This window comes from Mugil cephalus, chromosome 20, assembly GCF_022458985.1.
Source record: "Mugil cephalus isolate CIBA_MC_2020 chromosome 20, CIBA_Mcephalus_1.1, whole genome shotgun sequence".
Lineage (NCBI taxonomy): Eukaryota > Metazoa > Chordata > Actinopteri > Mugiliformes > Mugilidae > Mugil > Mugil cephalus.
In genome coordinates, this window is record NC_061789.1 from 11719868 (window position 1) to 11738918 (window position 19051).

Genomic DNA, 19051 nt, shown 5'->3' on the forward strand with positions numbered 1-19051 from the left:
CGGATCAACTGGATGGTGTCCAGAGGTCCAGGAGTTAAACCCATCCACTCTTCTGTCCTCCTTCTCTTCTTACAGGCGTCGGTAGCAGATACAGAAACAGAGCTACAACACTACCAGCTGACTCACAACTTACCATTATGCTGATGACGATCACACTCATCTTTTTAATTGCTCGGCTGCTCTCGGGCCTTTTTAGGCAAAGTCCACCACAATCCAGTCTCAGAATTATGTCCTTGATTCAGCTCTAAATGTTTTGTCATCTCTTATAAAAAGGCATTAAATATGTGACTCTTGAAAAGTCTTGGCCTCATACAGGCGCCAGATCCTGGACCCGATCCCTTACATAAGAACATAATAAAGTCCAAGATTTGCTTCAGCTTAAAAAGGAGGACTCTGTTTGATATTTAAGAACACAAACAACAGAAACTAAAGATATCAATAAGGAGACATTCAGTCGTAACAAGGCACTGAAATGAACCACAGAAATAATACGCTGTATGTATCTATTGCTTAAAAATGTAAAGTAAGTCTTTTTATTTCCCATCTAAATTATTTCTTCACAATCATGCTGCCAACAAATTGCACATGTATTTAAAAAAAAAAAAAAAAAAAGCTTCACAAAAGTACACAACATTTCCTCTGTCAGACATTTGTTTTGATCAGTGAACGCCACATGGACACAGTGGACATTTACAGCACTGACAGAAAGGTCTTCAGTGTGGGACACAAACATTCAATTTTTTTTTTAAATCCATTTTTTTTTAATCCAAACTGAAAAGTCTTAATTGAAATGAAGGAAATACAGAGTAAACATTATTTTCCTCATCTGAAAAGAACCAGAGAAGAACCGTGGCTGATGTGTAACTTCCTGAAAATGATTCTTTCTGAAGAACGTTTGCAGTCGTAGTCGTCTTCAAAACCGACTACATACATACAAAGTCTGTGAAAACAACCAGTGGATGGATGTTTGTATTGTAAAGGCATGCAGGCCGGGACTGATCATGAAACTGGATCCAGATGTCCAAGACTTCATATCTCAAGACGTCCTCATTCAAAACCTCCTGCAAAAAGACCCGTTTCCCCACTGTGGACACACTGAGATATTAACACCACGAACTCACGAGGAAAACGGACCAACCAAGGATTTTCGCAGCTTTCACCTTCACACTTCAGTCATTTCCTTAGTTTACAAAATCTGGCACAAATACAAATTTCAACTTCGTCACCGGAGTCACAGACAGTTTGTCAAAATGGTTCCATAAAAACTTTATCAAACTTGACGTCCATATCATCTACAGGTAGCACCAAAATACGAAGACAGTTCACATACAAAAAGACGACAAACATGAACGGACGGCGTACCGACAGCAGTAACGGGAGCGACGTTTTAGAAAACAAGCTACGAGTTCAGGGCGCTCGCGCGTTTTATTCGGAACACATCCTCGAGTTTTTCACGTTGGACACTGCACCACTCGACTTGTGTGTCGTCTTTAGAAGTAGAAGCCCTTTTCTCTCAGGAAAGAAACGCAAAGACTTAGGGTTGTAAGATTAGTCAAGAGCTTGCTCTGCGTAGACGTTAATGAAACGTTAATGCTAAATGTTTTCGGTTAAAAATGATGGAAAAAATAATGAGTCAAACTTTCGCGTTATTGAGTAGAAATGTGGCGACTATATAACTATATGATATTAAGAATTAACAACAAGTACTTACTGAGCACAATGAGTTTATACATATTTTTGCATTTTTGGAATGTCAAACAGAACGTTTGACAAGATAGTATCATAAAGTCAAAACTTTGACTTTATGATACAATAATTATTACTGTTGAAAATTTGTTCTGAGTAATACAGTCAAAATCTCATACCAAGGTGAAACTACGTTAATTATTATCTTCTGTCACGGTTATGATAAATAAGACATTTGAATATTTTTATTTCATCTACACTTTCATTTTATTTTCTTTGCAGACTCTGGCTTCCATATTTAAGATTAATATAGCATCATTATTGGCCTCTGGATTTAGTCGTTGTACGTTTATGTAAAAATAGTATTAGTCACATTTTTTGATTATTATAGTTGAGGAGGTTGGACGTGACTTCTCTCGTCCATCCGTCATACCGTTTACTTTGTTTCATAAAAACCTGTTTGTATAATAATACTGTTGCTTTTGCTACATATACTTCAGTTGCACATCTGTTCAGTAAAATTACACTTTCTTTTTATAACGTTAGCATCTTCATTAGACTATTTTTTTTTAAATAATTTCTGAAATAATCGGTTTCGTCAAATTCATCTAAAGATCCTTTTCATTCTTTTTCTATAGTTTTTCGTTGAGGTATCAACAGTGTGAGAGGAGATTTTTACCATTTCGACCTGTGAACTGTTAAAAGAGCATCAAAGACATGTTCAGTTCAAAGAGTGAATTCAGATTAAAGGATTATCCTGGAGTATTTAAACCTGCTGTGTTTCCATTAACGTGTCTCTACCTGTCATGGTAACGTCCCGCTGGTCTGTTTCCATGTCTAACTTTGTAGAAACTCAGCGGTTAAACATAAAGCTGTGAACCTGTGAACCTTCAAATGTCATTTCAAGGAGTAAATGGAGACAGGAAGTCTGGATCCTGGTGGAGATCCAGCTCCACTGTCCTGGAGATAGAATTTATGAGTCTGCATCTTTAACGGACACTTGTCTTCCTCTGATCCACCTCAATCTGAAAAGACTGAACCGTGTGGAGGAAACATCAGGAGACGAGTTCCCAAAAGGGACAGAAGCTGGAGGTAGCAAAGTAGTAAAAAGCTGAAGCGGGAATCCACCTGAGCGGCAAATTTGAAAACATCGGCTCCATCTTGATCATTTTCTTCTATTGAATATATTCAATAAATATCAACAAAGAGATTCTTCTTCTTCTTCTTCTGTTATATTTCCTGCAAATGTGACGCTCCACAGCAGCAGAACCACTGTATCAATGGAGACCAGTCAGTCGGGAAAACATGTCTGGTTCTTTGTGACCACTGCAACAGAAAGTTACTCAGGAACTCTATCGTGGAAACAAACCACAGACCTCTCACACCGTTAACGAAGCTGCTTTTTCATCCTGATAAGTGGTGAGAGGTGGACACATTCATGGAAACACAACAGGTAAATATAAAGTAGAATGATTCTCTCCAGGTTCAGACTAAGCTTCTACTTCGGTGCTATTGTTTTCATTTTATTGCAGTTCCAGTCAGAGTTTCTCTCTCTTCGTCTGCTTTTGAGCTTTCAACCAAAGGTATCGATGAACTGTCGATTGTCTAAACTTCAGCTTCGCTCAAGTCTTTTTCTTTCTTTCTTTTTTTTGTTTTTTTGTATCTGAAGCCTTCAACGTGGTTCAGGAGGCGCTAACACGTTTGCTGGTTTTTCACTCCGTGGCGACACTTGATCAATCCAGCATACACACACACGCACGCACATATATATTAACACACAGTGTTTTTAAATGAATCTCAACGAGACATTACACAGCATCAAGTCTGACCCTTGGACATTAACACGTACTACAAACAACCAGAGAGCTTGGCTTCAAGGAAAATCGTATGTTTTTTCTTTTTTTCTGCTCTGTTTTTCGTCTGATTCCTCTTCGGCAGAGTTTGTTTTGTTCTTTGAAGAGAAAAGAGAGACGGGTGGAGGGGGAGGACGGAGGAGGGAAGCTGCTGAATGATCTGAATTCGTCAGTACTGTTCAAGAGGGAGAGGTAAAGACAGAGAGGTGGGCGGACGAGGCCTACTTCTGGTTTGGATCTCCAGAAGATCCGTTGGTTTCGGTTTCAGTCCTTTGACACGACACCTCCGTCCTTCCAGTGCTTTCCATTTTGATCTGTGGACCTGCCGAACGAAGAGGGAGGAAACGGCAGCGGCATTTGAACAGACGGTCAGAAACACCGCGGAGATACGAGCGATGCTGATGAAAATATCTGTGACCGAGTAAGAACTATTGAACTATTCCTGTGATTTTGATCTAATCAACACGATATTATCAGGGTGGTTTTAATGTTGTGGCTGTATTTACCTGACGTCCCCTCTGTGAGAGGACTGACCTCTGACTCGACAGACGGCGGCTGGGCTGCTGAGGCCGGAGGAGGGGGTGACGGGTAATCGGGCGGAGTCTCGTTCTCGTCCCCTGATAGGCTCCTGGGAACGCCCGTCACCACGGCGCCGGAAAGACTGACAGGTCGCTTAGCGATGGGCAACTTCCTCTCTAAGAGTGGAAACAAACGTTAACCTAAAAGAGCTCATACAGGTCACTCATCGTGTTCATTCATCACTTCTCATCACAGAGACTAACTTTTCTTCTGCCCTTTATACTGTTGGGATTTCTTCCTCTGTTTGGACGCTGCTGACTGTAGCTCTCTGGAGCCTGAAACAAACAAACGTTTTCCGTAAGCACGTGAGCGTCCCAGCGGCGGCGCGACAGGAAAAAAAAAACACAGCTCAGGTGTGCGTTACCTGCGTTAAGAGCTGGGGGCTGCAGCTGGTACCCAGTCAGCTGACACCAGCCGACCGGGTACAGGTCGGGCGACTCGCAGTCCACCCACTGGTCGTACTCGTCCTCCCAGCCGTCGAAGTGGATCCGCAGCAGCCGGTGGACGATGCGCGTCACCGTGGCGACGCAGACGAGGCGGGGCTCCATGAGGTCGACGGCCTCCAGCTTCATGCCGGGACGGAAGCCGTGGTTCGGGACGTCCTGTCGGAGGAGGAGGAGGAATTTGCTGACTGAAACCAGTTATTAGTCAATGAAGGCAGGATGCTGATTAAGGCTCCTTTTTCATTTTTAAATGATGGGAAACATAAATGGCCGGTCGGCTCTTTACAGAGACTGTGCAGACAGGAGCTGATCGACTTCCTGACGTTTGGTCTGACCTTGTTGAAGAGATTGACTGGAGCTGCCACAGACTTGCTCTCTTTCAGATACTCGAACCATCGAAAAGGAAGACAGGTGTAACCTGTCAAACAGAGGAGACGGTTTTAAATAATCAAACATGCCATAAACAGACAGTTTGGAGAGTTGCTTCTCTGTGTCTATGTAAAGCTGTACCTCTCGGGGGCGTCAGCTCGATGTTATTGATGTCACAGAAGCCAGCGGGGAAGATGGAGGGAGACGTGGAGTGATAGCAGAACCAGTCAGAGCCGTCGGCCGCCTCCGAGCCGTCGATGCCGATCATCAGGTATCCGTCTGCCAGGACCTGGGGGGGGGGGAGGCGACAGGTTACGCCGGCCCGCGGCCCGGAGCTGTCGATGTCGGCTGCCGTTCGGCCTCACCTTCCTCACTGTGGCCACACAGATGGCGGACAGGTTCAGAGGGTCGATGGCTTCCAGCTTCATCCCGTCTTCAAACCAGCGGCCGCTCTGATCCACCTCCTTCACCTGGAGAGGAGACAACTCTTTCACTGGTGTTGTGCTGCCCTCATGTGGAGAAAACGTGCGCAGAACCAGTCTGATTTCACTCTCTTTGGAAAATTTGATTTCTTTTCTTACTTTATCAAAATAGAACAAAGTTGTCTTGTTTTGTATTTTAGAGATACTCAGTAGATAATAATATATAATGTACTTAACTATACTGCAGAGAAGTAAAACAGATTATATATTTAAACTTCCTATATGTCTGTTTTTACACAGGAAAGGAAATAAAAGTCACACATGAGAACTCATAGTAAAACAAGATGCTGAGTGATGCTCACCTTGACAAACAGCTGTCCAGGTGCATCCATAAGACCATCCAGCTTCTTGGACACATCTGGAAAAAAAAAAAAAAAAAACAGTTACCGCCATTAACTGCTTCCTTAAATTCTGCATTTTCTAAATGGAGCTTGGTGACATTCATCAGACCCCAACAGCGTGTGACCCACCGGATCGCTTGAACCGGTGCCCGATGGATCGAGACCAGCCGATGCTGTGGATCAGAGGACTGTACATGTGACACCAGAAGTCGTCCGTGCCGTCGTCACACTCCTCGTACACGAGCCGCAGACGGCCGCCGATAACCTGCAGACGCGAAAAACGTCAAGAGGAGACTTTCACCCGAACCATCGACGGGCGACACCGACACACACCTGTTCAACCAGAGCCACCCGGGTCCGACACAGGTGATACTTATCTACCACCTCCACCCTCATCTGCTTCTTAAAGGGAAACTGCATGCTCTCCTGCACCTGGAGGAGGAAGAGGATTATTTTTTGAGTTTACAAGTTAATGAATCAGGCAAATGATCCTATCAGTGAGGGTCTTGACGAGTATAAGCACCTTGGAGGAGAAGTCTTGGGGCAAAGTTTTGGAACCAGTCAGTCTGTTGATCAGGAAGGTTTTCCAGTTGGTGAACCTGTGCAGGATGGCTGACCGCGCGCACACACACACGCAAACACAAACACTTTTCAGTTTGTAGTTTGAACTAAACATTCACAAATTCAGAATAAAACAGCTAAAGGCATCACAAAAACTACCACCAACAACCAGCTAACTCTAGTCTGGGTTGGTCACTCAAAAGAGGAACCAGGGAGAGCTACTGCTAGCTTGAAGGCTAAGAAGTGCTACAAACTATTGCAGCATCTCCTGAATCATGACGATCAGTTTGTCTGTTACTGTTTATATATTCTACATCATAGGTCTCCAACATGGGGTTTGCGACCCTTAATATAGGACGCACATAGTAGGTAGAGGGTCCCTACTTAATCTCTCCGTCGCTGAAGACGCCTGTTCTACATGATCATGTTGTAAATATATTTGAATGTTCAGGTTAAGCAGGTGATAGATGCTCACCAACATTAACTGTCAGCTTGGCGCGTCACTTCCTTTAGACGTCAACAGAACTCAAACATTAAGACATTCTGCTACCGTTTATTGTAACGCCGCGTACGGTCGACAATGCTAACGTAACGTTAGCTTGCTCGCAGTGAGTGTCAGCAGGCGTTACCATGGAAACAGAGGTCAATCCAACCTAACCAAACACCGTCTGACATCATCACACATCCGCAGACAGGGAGCGTCCCTTACTCTGAGGGGGGACCAGAGGTTTCCCACCGGCGGCGCACCAGCCGACCGGGTGGATGTCCGGCACGCACAGGTTCAACCAGAAATCTCTGGTGGGGTCGCTGTCGAACCCCTCGTACCGCAGCAGGGCCTTAAATCCTGCACACACATACACACAAATGAATTTAAGTTTTGCTTTTTGTTTTTTAAACTCTGGTGTTACTCCGAACAGCCTGGAGGATAGTTTCTACCAGCCAGTTTGATGATGCCAGCGATCCAGTAGACCTTCATGGGCAGACTGCTGTCCGTGTTCGGGACCTCGACTCGAACGCCTTCGCTGATGTTGTTCCATGACTTCCCCATAGGGACCTCAAAAACAGAACAGTAGAAGAAAAAAAAACACCATGAGCTGCAGACACCCACACGGTTTCACATCTTAACTCTGTATTTATTTATGGCGCCCTTTCGGACAGACGAACATCGGCAAACACAGGTCATGAGTTTGTCTGTTTTTGGGTTTCCCTCAGTCCCTCAGGGGTCAGCGTGGTGTTTGTTTGAACAACTGAAGAAACACTAAAAATAGGAGCTTCTTTATTGTGGCGTTCTGTCTAAATAAAACAAATCCAGGACGAAAACAGGAATCAGAGCAGACATGACGCACGATGAGCTGTTCTACCACAAACACAGGAGGTGAAAATGTTGAAAATCCAGATCTATGATAACATAAACTCCTCCTTGAGTCCAGACAGTAACGTTTTTATAAGAATCAGAAGAACAATCCTGACACTGGTCGGGCCTAGATGTGTTTCAGGACAACTTTTTACTTTTCTCAGTTCAGATTTAAGTCTCGACACTAACTTCAATCAGTCTCCTGGCGTTGGATCTTTGACGGGCCGACTGAAATCTGCAAACACTGACGCCTTTATCACCAAAATTTTAAGATGCATTTGGTTTATTCCCGTCACATCGCCTCCATCTGTGTGTGCACGCGTGTGTGTTGCGCTCACGTGTTTGAAGCAGCTGACTGGTGCTCCCATCACTTCTCCGTCTCCAAGGTAACGACCCCAGTCGAACACCTCCACAGTTACTGCAGCACACGAGCAAGAGTTGACACTTTGAGTCGCAGAGTTAATAAGACCATCTGAAAAGAGATACTTCTGGAAAGAGGTGTGAAATGTTTACAGAAGTTATTTCAGATTCTTATTAACAAAGAAACCACCCTGAACTCAGGTGAAGAGAAATCGTGTAAAAACAACAAAAACAAAACAGTTCACATCTTAAGACCTTCTCTTTTTTTTCTCACTGGAAGACTTTTACTGTGATGCAGCAGCTTCCCCACATGTTTTACTTCTTCTTCTTTTGGTTGTTTTTTGAATGGAGTCTGGTGTGCGCCACCAGAACCCAGACGTTAAAACTCACCGCTCTTTTTGACGCCGCTCTGCTGGCTGGCTTGATGCTGAGCGTAAGCGGCCAGCTTGGTCATCAGAGGCTGCTTCTGAAGAACCTTGGCTTTCTTAGTGGGAGGCTTCCCCTTTAAAATACAGACATGAAAACAGATCCACCGGGTTCATGACCCTGAGAGATTTCTCAACTCCTTTGAGTTTGGAGGATGGAGGAAGCATAAGAGGCATGAGTCAGATTTTCTGGACTCATTTCAAGTGCGTCTGTTCACCATTTAAAGCAGAATGCGGTTGTGTAGCTGTGGTCGGGCAGTGAGCCCTGCGTGCGTTTACCTGCAGCCTGGCAAGGATGCTGGCCTTCTTGGAGTTGGAGGAGTAACTTCTGGAGCAGGAGACGCTGCAGAAACGTTTGGTTTTACTGTAGAAAGCATCTCTGACCCCGACCATCCCACACATCTCACAGGTGGCTGAGGACGGAAGAGAGAGTCTGTTCAGGGTCGGAATAAGACACGCACATGCACACTTACATAACAGGATGCGTCTCACTGACCCATGCCTGCCTTGCCGTCAGGGTAAGTGTACACCTGTCCATTCGTCTTGATGAGCGTCAATGAGGAGGAGGAAGGGGTGAGGTGAGTCACCCCTCCTCCCCCTCCTAACTCTTCATCCTCGCTGTCCTCGGGGCTGGAGGCCCCGCTCCCCCCGCTGGACTCAGTGCTGCAGCTGCTCCGGTCCTCCTCCAGACCGTCCAGCATCCCAAAAGAGTCCCGCCGCTTCCTTGACGTACGCTCCACCTGAGAGACGAGACACACAAAAGTGTCTAAACTTAAACAAATATTCATAAAATGTTTTTTTTTGTTGTTGTTGTTATTAAACAAAAAAAACGATTTGTGTTTTCACAACTCAGATAATATCAGGTTGCAGATAACAGAAGAATCAACTCTCTGAAGTGTGTTTCTACATTATCTGCTCTCACAGTCAGCTGATCAACAGCTGATCCAAACACACTCTCTCCCTCCAACCTCCATCCTGACAGCTGTTTATTCCGTGTTTTCCATCAGCGGCCAGCAGCACTGCAGTGCGGTGCAGACACAGAGAGTCTGACTGACAACACGGGCAGAGAGACATTGAGCTTGCGTCTGTCTGCGCGACATCATCCCTTGGCACCAAATGACCTCCAGGATTCCGGTCATTTCAGGTTACCCCAAGTAATGATATTCAGATTTGGTCCGTGCAAAACAACCCGCTGCCGAGTCTAACTTAGCTATAGCCAGCAATAAATTCGGCATATATTCAGCTCATCGTGCACCGCAGTTTATTGTTGTAATCGATTTATCTGCGCATTGATTAACCACAGCGCTCCGCACTGTGAGTGTAGCGGGAAAACACCAATACGACAACCAAAACCTATTTTCCCTGAATTAAAGCTTGTCTGTTGGAGTGCATTAAAGCCGAACAGAAGGACATCTAATCCGATTTAGTAATATATTTAAAATGTTGTCTAGTACGTAGTGTGTCTTTGGAGCGATCAAGGAAACCTAATATTGCAAGATTTTGAGTGGAGTTTCGAAAAAAGACAAAACAACAGGCGAAGCAAATATAAAGATTAAACTTTGCCCAATGTAAGACGCCAATTGTCCACTGTGTATATGCCGAATGAAAATGCATATTTAACTCGTAAATAAACTATTTAAACGTTATTTCGATTTGTGCACGTGCTTGTCAAAGAGCAAGAGAACTTCAAAATGACAGATTTCTCTACGGAGTTTTGACTGAACTCCCTGTGCCCGCTTTCAAGCCGCCGCTACAAGAACCACAATAAAACAGAGGGACGCTGGTTCCAAGAGGACAGACAAGCCCCAGAACTCACCAGGTCTCTGGGGTTTTCCATCAGGCCTGGTGGCGGAGGAGGACAGACAGTCTGACACCTAAACCCGCAAAAATAATCATTAAACCCCAGCGGCAGACATGTCAACACAGTTAGTTAGAGTTCCAATGCGCATGCGCTGGAGCTGCAGACGCTGAGCGCTCATTGGCTGCTGGTTCTGCTTCGTGTGATGTATTCAGATTAGATAATAAGTCCTACAACGACTCCTTCCGGCCAAACACTAAACTACACATATTAAAAGTATCTGCACTCCTTGCGCAACTTTACATAGAAAGGTCTCAAAACCAGACAAAGACAACTAGTTTAAATATTAAGACTAATAAACTTTTATATTTGTTAATTCAAGAAAACTAATCATTTGCACATATCAGTGTGGTGTTATAGTAAGCGAGGCCTTGTTTTCAGCGTCTGGTCCACTGTTGCAGAAATTCAGCAACTAAACGAAACAGCTGATCAGTGGTTTACTGTTGCTGGGAAGCATTTTAGCCTATCCCAGCTGTCATCAGGTGAAAGGTGGGGTACGCCTTGAACACGTTGCCAGTCTATTGCAGGGCTAACACAGAGAAACAGACAGAGACATACAACCATTTACACTCAAACCTACGGCCACTTTAGAATCCCTGTGAAACATGATGGATTCATTTCGAATCTGATTACAGGGGGGAAAAAAACATCTGTCACTCTCCCTGAAATACAATCACTGCTGACCTTTAAGGATTTGTCTTCACAAGCTTTACATTTCCAGATTCTGGCTGATGGTTTGGCCCTCCGGTTACAGGAGTCGGTGATCCAGAACAGACAGAGCAAGTGAAAACCTGCAGTCTTTTGGATTTAATGTGATGTGAGCTTAACACTAAAACATTCTCCGAGGCAGGGCTGCCATCCTGCTGGAACCTGTTGTTAATATTGCCATTTAAAGGGCAAATCAGATTATATTTGAGCTCCATCAAGTCCTGACACACCTGTGAAAAAAAAAAAAAAACACCCTGAGGGCTCATGTAGAACAGGGAGTTTAGATAGAAGCTGGAGGATGAGGTCAGCAAGACCTGCTGAAGAAGAAGAAGAATACAGAATAAACCAAAGTGTTAGAGGAGCTGTGCAGCTGGAGCAGATCATTTGAAAACACAAATATGAGTGAGGGATGACTCCATGGCAGGTTCTTCGTGCGAGCAGAGCGTCCCAGGCCGCTCTGGGTTACCGTGTTCATCATGGAGCCGGAGTTTTGATGCATTACAGCGCTGCTCCTGCCGGACCTGCAGCCCCAGACAGCATCAGGAGCTTCTGTTTGTCTGGAGAGAAACGTTCACTGCAGCAGCTCAACGGGAGGCTGGCTGCATACCTGCACCAGGTACGACATGCACAAGGCAAAAACACAATATCAGTGTCCAGAAGGATGCTGCAACTATCCATGAAGAAAAAGAAAAAAGAAATTTAATGGCTACAACATAGAAACACAACTATTCTCAATGAAGTTTTACAATACAGTACAGTAACAACAGAACATACCGAATGTTAGATAGCTTCATGATCTTTTGTATTAATAATTTTTGATTTATAATTCACATATAACGACGATGAAAGTGTTGCATTTTTAGCATGAACTTAACTTTTTGCATCTGTACTCGGTTTCATAGTCTTTGACCCATGAGGTGGAAATACACAGAAAAAAGCATCAGTTTTATGATTTCAAAAACAGAAGTGAGTTTGAATTATTAAACAAAGAAATAACATAACCGCATTCAGAAAGTAAGTTTTATATAGAGATGGAGAGCAACAGAATTTTAAAGTAACATATTACTTTTACCACTGGATGACATGAAAGTGAGATTTACAAGTTAAGAGTGACAGATGCCTTAGTCGAGTTCTGCAAAATACTGTGCACGGTTTCATGTGAACTATTCTTTTCTTGTCTTCGTGTGTTCTAATTATCATTCTTTGATGCCTGAGATTACAAAAATTTCAACCTGATGAAAGCAGAGGCACGTCAAAATACAAAAATTAAACTAGGATATACAATGTGACAGTTAATTATTGTTTAAACAGCTAAAAACAACATCACAGCCCGAGAACCAGGCATGTTTAATGATTCCAAAATAAAAGTGAGGAATAATTTCTAGTTAAGGAAAAAACATTTCTCACTGGAGTTGCGCTTGGACTTCTCCCAGCGGCAGAGCAAATGGAGAACTGAACTAAGCTTAAGCAAACATAAAACGCCTACTTTCTCTATGAAGTTTTGTATTGAGGACTGCATTTGTTTTATTACTTCAAACTGTTCTGGTGCATGCAGGTCCAGATTCTGGAGGCAGACAATCAGAGGCTGGAGCAGCAGATCCAGGTGGAGCTGGACAGGAAGTGTCCCAGACAGCTGAGAGAGCTGGACAAACACCTGAGGACAGTGTCCCTGCTGCAGGACCAGGTAAGAATCAATATATATGAAACCTGAATGAGGCTCTAAAGGAGACATTCAGTCCAGGGACTTGGAGATTAGTGTTCAAGATCCCAGATTGTGGATGAATTTAATTACTTGTGAATTTTGTTTAATCAGTTTGTCTCTTTATTTATTAACAGATCAGTGAATGTCTCTCGGCCCAGGCTGAGGTGAAGCTACAGCTGCTCGAAGAAGAACTCATCGTCTACGAACTCAACATCAAGTAGGTCCCCGCAAATCCAGCCACAGCCACACGGACACAAGTAGATTCATTCCTTGATCCTCTGCTGTGTGAGCAGGTGTGAAAAGGAGCGTGAGCGGTGTGGTGATCTGGAGGCGGAGCTCAGAGACTTGAGGCTGATCGGGGAGGAGCTGAATGTCTGCACGTTGCCGGAGCTCCAGAGTCTGTTAAATGAGCTAACACGACAGAAGGTGGAGCTGCAGATACAACACCAGCAGGTAAAACAATGACACGCACCCAGAATGTTTCAATGAACATACATGATGTTTCCCATGTACTTGTCCAGGAAATGCAGGTACTCCAGGTTCAGGTGTCAGGGGGGGTCACTGTGGAAATGCAGACTGCTGAGTCATCAGATCTGGTCAAAGAGTTGGGTCACCTGCGACAGACGAGTGTGACACTGATCGACATGAACCAGAATGAATCCAGGTTCAACTCTCGGGTACAAATATTTGCTGCATGCTTTTATTTTGAAATAAAGAAAACACGAGTGGGAAAAGTGTGTTTTTGTCGTATGAAACAACATTTAATCAGATCTGCTGTGTTCAGGTGATGGCCTATAACCCTCTAGTGGGATCGAGGGTCGACCAGGCCGAGCTGGAGGAGCTGAGGAGAACAGCCACCAGTCTGACAGAGGAGCTGAAACAACTGCAGAGTCTGGTGAGAATACAATACTGATCCTGCCACTGCACTGAATTAAAGCAAATACAGTATTTATTTATTTATTTAATGTACTACTGTTCAAAAACGCAACAAGGATATGCAACCGTGCAATTCTCTGTTGGCACAGGTAGTGGAATTGGATGTCTCTGGACAGGAGAAGACTGAGACATTTGTCGTGCAGCTTGTGTTTCTGCAGCAAACAGTGGACAGTCTGTGCAGAGACCTGGACTCTGTGATGCAAGCTGCAGCCCAGCAGACTATGGATCATCAGGCCCTTCTGGACGTCAAGAGCCGGCTGGAGGCAGAGATACAAGGCTACAGAAGGCTGCTGGATGGACTGGGCCACCAGGGGTATGAGACAATGAAATCCTGTAGGGTTACTGCATTTTTAACCTTTTACTAGCACTCACCTTAACTTTGCATCTCATCAGTTCTTCTGCTGAGTGTAACGTACATAGTATTAGTACTAAACTATGATTCTTACCACTTATCGTATATATACCCATGTAATGGATTACTTGACACATAAATTAATATATTAGCCAGATATTTAAATGCTGATAGTCACATATTGTTCTTGTCTTTGTGTGTCCTAACAGAGTTTCAGATCTTGCATCTACATCTGCCTGTGCTGCAACTAGTCCTCATGTATTTAGAGCAAACATAACCTCAGACAAAGCATTCAGAGTTCAAAGTGAAAATGTTAGGACAGTGGAGGTTCAGAAAGTCTCTAGAGGTCACGTCAACACGGTTGGACAAACCCAGCTCTCGCAAACAGTGATACCAATACCATCTATTAACGCTTCAGATAATGTCCATGCTAGTAAACTGCAGAACTCTTTGATTGTAGAGGATGAAATCAGCCAAGAGTTAGAAGAAAAATCTGCTGTCAAGGTTTCAACAGTGGAGATCATCCACACTCAGTTTCCCGACAGCAAACCAGAGACTTCCAAACTAGTTAACTCACTGGACGATGAAGCAGGGACAAACATTCAAGTCGATATTACCGAAATCACTACCTATGCAGAGCCAGAAGTAAAGCAGGGATCCCATTTTGTAAAACGTGAAATCACATGTGAACCCAGCAAGCCTTCTGCTGCAGATAAAGAGACAGGAACTGTGAATTTAGGTCAGATGGATCGCACTGAAGACTCTGTCCATGCTAAGACTGAAAATCCGGCACAGACCATGTGTTGTGGGTTGGAGACCCCATTACAGGTGTCGGAATCTGATGTTCACAGGTCAGAAATGGTTAAGGGAGAAGTCTCTGATGTGATGAATGTAATGGATGAATGGAATATAGAAAGACAAGAACACACAGAAGGAGTGGAAGCAGAAGTTGTCCCAAAATTGAATGAGAGTTTGGGATTGTCTTGTGCATCCAATAGCGGAGACAATCTCGTAGAAGATGCAGATATGGGGTCCAGTCTTACATCCACTAGATCTAGTTGTCCAAACAATTTCGAAAATTATGATGGTACAGAGATTTTGAAGGCAGAAGTGGCCGTAGTGGAGGTAGTCCATGAGATCAGTAAGGTAAAGGTGGACGCAACAGAGCTAGATGATCTAGCAGGTCAAGAGGCATTAAATGGATCAGCTGATTCTGGTGTGGCTTCGAGTTTCTACACCTATGAAGACTTTGCAGGTCAAAAAGAAGCTGATGTATCGATATGTCCAACAAAGCTGGATACACAGCTGACTGCAGAAATGTGTCAGATTCCAGTTCAGAGTCCAAATGACACAAAAATGCATCCAGACTCAAATGGCTCAGAACAACATTTGAATCCAGTTGAGGCTGTGGCACTGGTGGGTGACAAGGACATGGAAAGACAAGAAAAAATGAGAGAAGAAGAAACAGAGGGTCCTTTAGTTGTCCCAAGATTGGATGTAAGTCCATCATTGTCCAATGTGTCCCCCACTGAAACAAACGCATCAAGGGAAGATACAAGGTCAGACATTGCAAAAGCTTCATCTGGTAGCACAGACAGCACTGATGTTCTAAGGACAGAAGAAACCAAAGTGACGGTAGTCAGTGGTTTCCATACCAACATGGTGAAGGTTGACCCTACTGAGTTGGTTAAAAGGTTGGCTGGTCTAGTAATTCAAGAGGCATCAAAAATATCTAAGAGTCTAACAGATTCTGGGTTGGCTCTGAGTTCTTCTGGTCCTGAAGAATTTCTGAGTACAAAAGAAGCTAAGAGCCCATCTGAGTGTCCAGATGACCCAGAAATGTATCTTCACTCAGACACATATTTACATCCAACTGAAGATGAAGCCGCTGAAACGTTGGCTGACACGTACATAGAAAGACAAGAACAAAAGGAAGAAGAAGATATATCAGAAAGTACTTTGACTTTCCCAATAATAGATCCATGTTCACTATTGTCCGACGAGTCACACCTTGAACTAAACAAATCAATGGAAGACACAGATGCAGTGTCTGGAACTGCTTTATCTAGTTGCACAGATAGCACCGATAACCATGAGGGTCCAAATGACCCAGAAATGTGTCTCAGCCCAAATGATTCAGACACCTGTTTGAGTCCTGTCGAGCTTAAGTTGTGCCCGAGTCCAAATTGTGAAGAAGATGAAGAAGCATGCCTGAGTCTAACTGAGGCAAACACACATGTGAGACCAGTTGAGAAATATATTCTGTCAACAAGAGAGACAGGCCAGTGGTCAACACCTAGCAGAGATCAAGCTTCGCCAGATATGGCCAAGCCTGGTGAGTACACAAAAGTAATTATTTCAGAAAGTCAAAGACACGGTTTGGGTTTAAAACTATTTGAAAGTAGTGAAGGTACCAGTGTTCAGGTAAGCAGCAGACATGGAGGCTTGAGGTGTGGGGATCCAAGTCGTCAGAGTATCATAGCAGACAAAGAGGAACAGCTCGGCTTTGAAAGCTTGTATTGGAAAAGGGACAAAGACAGAGGTAGCATTCCAGATGACAATAAGCAACAAAGGCTCGATTTTGATAATGATGTGAGAAAACAGACAAACTGTGATAGGCAAGTTGTCAATAAGTCAGGTAGCAGTGAAAAAGAGTTTAACAATTCAGCGAGCTTTGCATCATCTAACAGAGGAACTACCTTTAGAAGTCACACTAGTAATAGTGACATTGGTATAATTAGTGGTAATGAACACAGTGCTACAGCAGATGTACAGGGCAGATTCAGGCGTGGCAGTGGAGAGTGGATGGTTTATGGGGGAAGTCTGGGACGTACAAGTACCAACTTAACCAACCCAAGAAGTGAAGAATCCCTGTCAACAGATACACTCCCTGCATCAAGCCACCCAAATACAGGAAGGTTTGGCAGTAGAGGAAGTGGGGAGTGGGTACTTTACGGTGGCAACCTGAGACGTAAGAGCAGCCTGGATGGTGGCACCAGTTTATCCAGCAAGGGGAATGAAGAAAGCCCACCAGAAGGAGGGAGATTCAGCAGGAGAGGGAGTGGAGAGTGGCTGGTTTATGGAGTTAGTCTTGGAAGTAAGAACAATCTGACTAGCAGTGACGGTTTACCCAACAGAGAAAGCAAAGAATACCAGCCAACAGCTGTGAACCTACCAACAAGCCCACCCACATCAGGAAGGTTCAGCAGTGGAGGGAGTGGGGAGTGGAAAGCTTATGGCTGGAGTACTGGACGTTCAAGTAGTGCCGGTAGTGGTGGCAGTCTTAGCTCTGGTAGTGTTGTTAGGCGCAGTAGCAGTGTTGGAAGTGGTGGTAGGTTAAGCAGTTCAGGTAGCGGCAGGAGGCTCAGCGGTTCACACGGGAGCCACAGGATTAGCAGCTCTGGGAGAGTCTCTAGCACTGGCAGTGGTGAATGGAAGCCCGTTTACAGCTCAGCTAGTGGAAGCAAGATCAGTGTGGGGAGTGCAGCGCGACCGAGTGGAGGGAGGACAACTAGCAGCCAACGAACTCCGAGCCCTGGCGGTAGGATAGGTGTCAGTGGGGGTAGCGGTGGATGGCTGAGCTGTTCAGCAGCAGGTGGAAAGCGAATAAGCAGCACTGGGAGCGGTTCTAGACATAGCAGCACAAGTAGCAATGAGAGAATCAGCAGCAGAAGTGGAGAAAGGATCAGCAGCTCCTCAGGGTCAGGCCGGACCAATAGCACGGGGGGGAGGGTCATCAGCAGCAGCGACCGGACAATCGGTAGCACTGGCAGTGGAGCAGGGAGCAAGAAGGAGAGAATCAGCATCTGCAAGATGGCAGCGCTGTCGATCTCAGCAGCAGGGAGGGAGAGAAGTCAGGAGCGCCGAAAACAAGCTCAGAGATCCCAACACCAACAAGCTGCTGGTAAGAACATAGTTTACATGTTACAAAACATCCATACTCTGAGATTAACTGGACCTGTGTTTCAGCCGATACTTCTGGCAGATCTTTAACAGAGCATAATCAATTCTCCGTGAAGCAACCCTAAACCAATAAACATTGTCATCTATTTTGCATGATTTCTAGAGAAAATCTGTTAATGCAAATACAGAATACTTAGATAATATATAGATAATTACATACAATTACAGGATATACAGTAATGATTTCTCTCTTCCCTTTCAGTTTCCTCACCTCTCGTGCAGCGCTGGTTGACCACAAGTGTTGGGGTCACGAGCGCCAACTCTCAAGGTCTTGATGACATCATGCATCTCTGATTGGCTAATTGAGCTTCATCGTGCTTTAAAGGCTGCATTCAAAATCCCTTCTAAATAGTACTATGTTACAGTAAAAAAAACAAAGATATATATATATATATAAGGAAACTTAAAAACATTGCATTCTTGGATGTATTTTATGACCCTCTGCCTAATTCTAAATTTAAAATTTCAAACCTGGTTTAAAGAGTTGGTGTTCTTTAACATTCAGCTCTGAATGTTTTTGATTCACCTTATTTTTTCTCATATATAATAATAATAAATAATAAATTTGTTAATTTTAACCCAAAAATAAAGCTGGCAAATTCCCTGAGTCTTGTTTTCTTCTTGTGGTAAACTGGGTTTCTTTTGAGTCAAACTGGGAATTAATCAAACACACTAAACGCTGCTGCTGCTGAAAAATAATGAAGCAAGTCTTTTGTTGTGGAAAAAGAATACCCAAAATAGTAACACAATTAAGTATAAATAACTCCAGTATTAACACATTACAGTATCAATAATAATATTGATAATGGGGAAAAAGGTGGTTATTTAGCAAGATGTGACTTATTCCCTTTAAACAAATGAGGTGTAACTTCTACCGATCATCAGCAGGGTGCAGTAAAACCAGAAAAGCTTTATACGAACCAGACGCTATTTCACCTGAGCAGGTACAGTCAGTCCAGGTGAGTGTCAATTTCAATTTGACCACCAGAGGGTAGCGCAATCACAAAGCTCAGTTTGACCGCCACCTTCGACAACATCGCTCTCCCTCAAGATATTTTGTGACGGTTACTAAAAGATAT

At 44.0% G+C, this 19051-nt stretch overlaps 3 protein-coding genes across 4 annotated transcripts; 2 read left to right on the plus strand and 1 right to left on the minus strand.

Annotated features, from left to right (window-relative positions):
• Positions 1-504: 504 nt before the first annotated feature.
• On the minus strand, positions 505-10413 carry LOC124997647 (MBT domain-containing protein 1-like). Of its 2 annotated transcripts, none has more exons than XM_047571531.1 (18): positions 10270-10413; positions 8950-9193; positions 8733-8866; positions 8419-8530; positions 8007-8086; positions 7251-7368; positions 7024-7158; positions 6277-6365; positions 6087-6185; positions 5883-6018; positions 5715-5770; positions 5296-5400; positions 5072-5219; positions 4897-4979; positions 4483-4720; positions 4322-4393; positions 4046-4234; positions 505-3861 (listed from the first exon to the last, which is right to left on the minus strand). In XM_047571531.1, exons 1-18 carry the CDS (start codon positions 10288-10290, stop codon positions 3761-3763), a joined length of 2160 nt encoding a protein of 719 aa, XP_047427487.1. In that variant the 5' UTR covers positions 10291-10413; the 3' UTR covers positions 505-3760. The 2 variants fall into 2 exon arrangements, with proteins under 2 accessions (XP_047427487.1, XP_047427486.1); XM_047571530.1 differs by having other exon boundaries at positions 505-3864.
• A 688-nt stretch (positions 10414-11101) lies between these two features.
• On the plus strand, positions 11102-15024 carry LOC124997847 (keratin, type I cytoskeletal 19-like). Its single transcript, XM_047571858.1, has 9 exons — positions 11102-11635; positions 12575-12703; positions 12856-12938; positions 13015-13174; positions 13243-13398; positions 13506-13616; positions 13747-13970; positions 14219-14814; positions 15008-15024. The coding sequence occupies exons 1-9, from the start codon at positions 11429-11431 to the stop codon at positions 15022-15024; spliced, it is 1683 nt and encodes a 560-aa protein (XP_047427814.1). The 5' UTR covers positions 11102-11428.
• Positions 14937-18579, plus strand: LOC124997643 (cell wall protein IFF6-like). Its single transcript, XM_047571521.1, has 2 exons — positions 14937-17913; positions 18175-18579. The coding sequence occupies exons 1-2, from the start codon at positions 15036-15038 to the stop codon at positions 18264-18266; spliced, it is 2970 nt and encodes a 989-aa protein (XP_047427477.1). The 5' UTR covers positions 14937-15035; the 3' UTR covers positions 18267-18579.
• Positions 18580-19051: the final 472 nt, after the last annotated feature.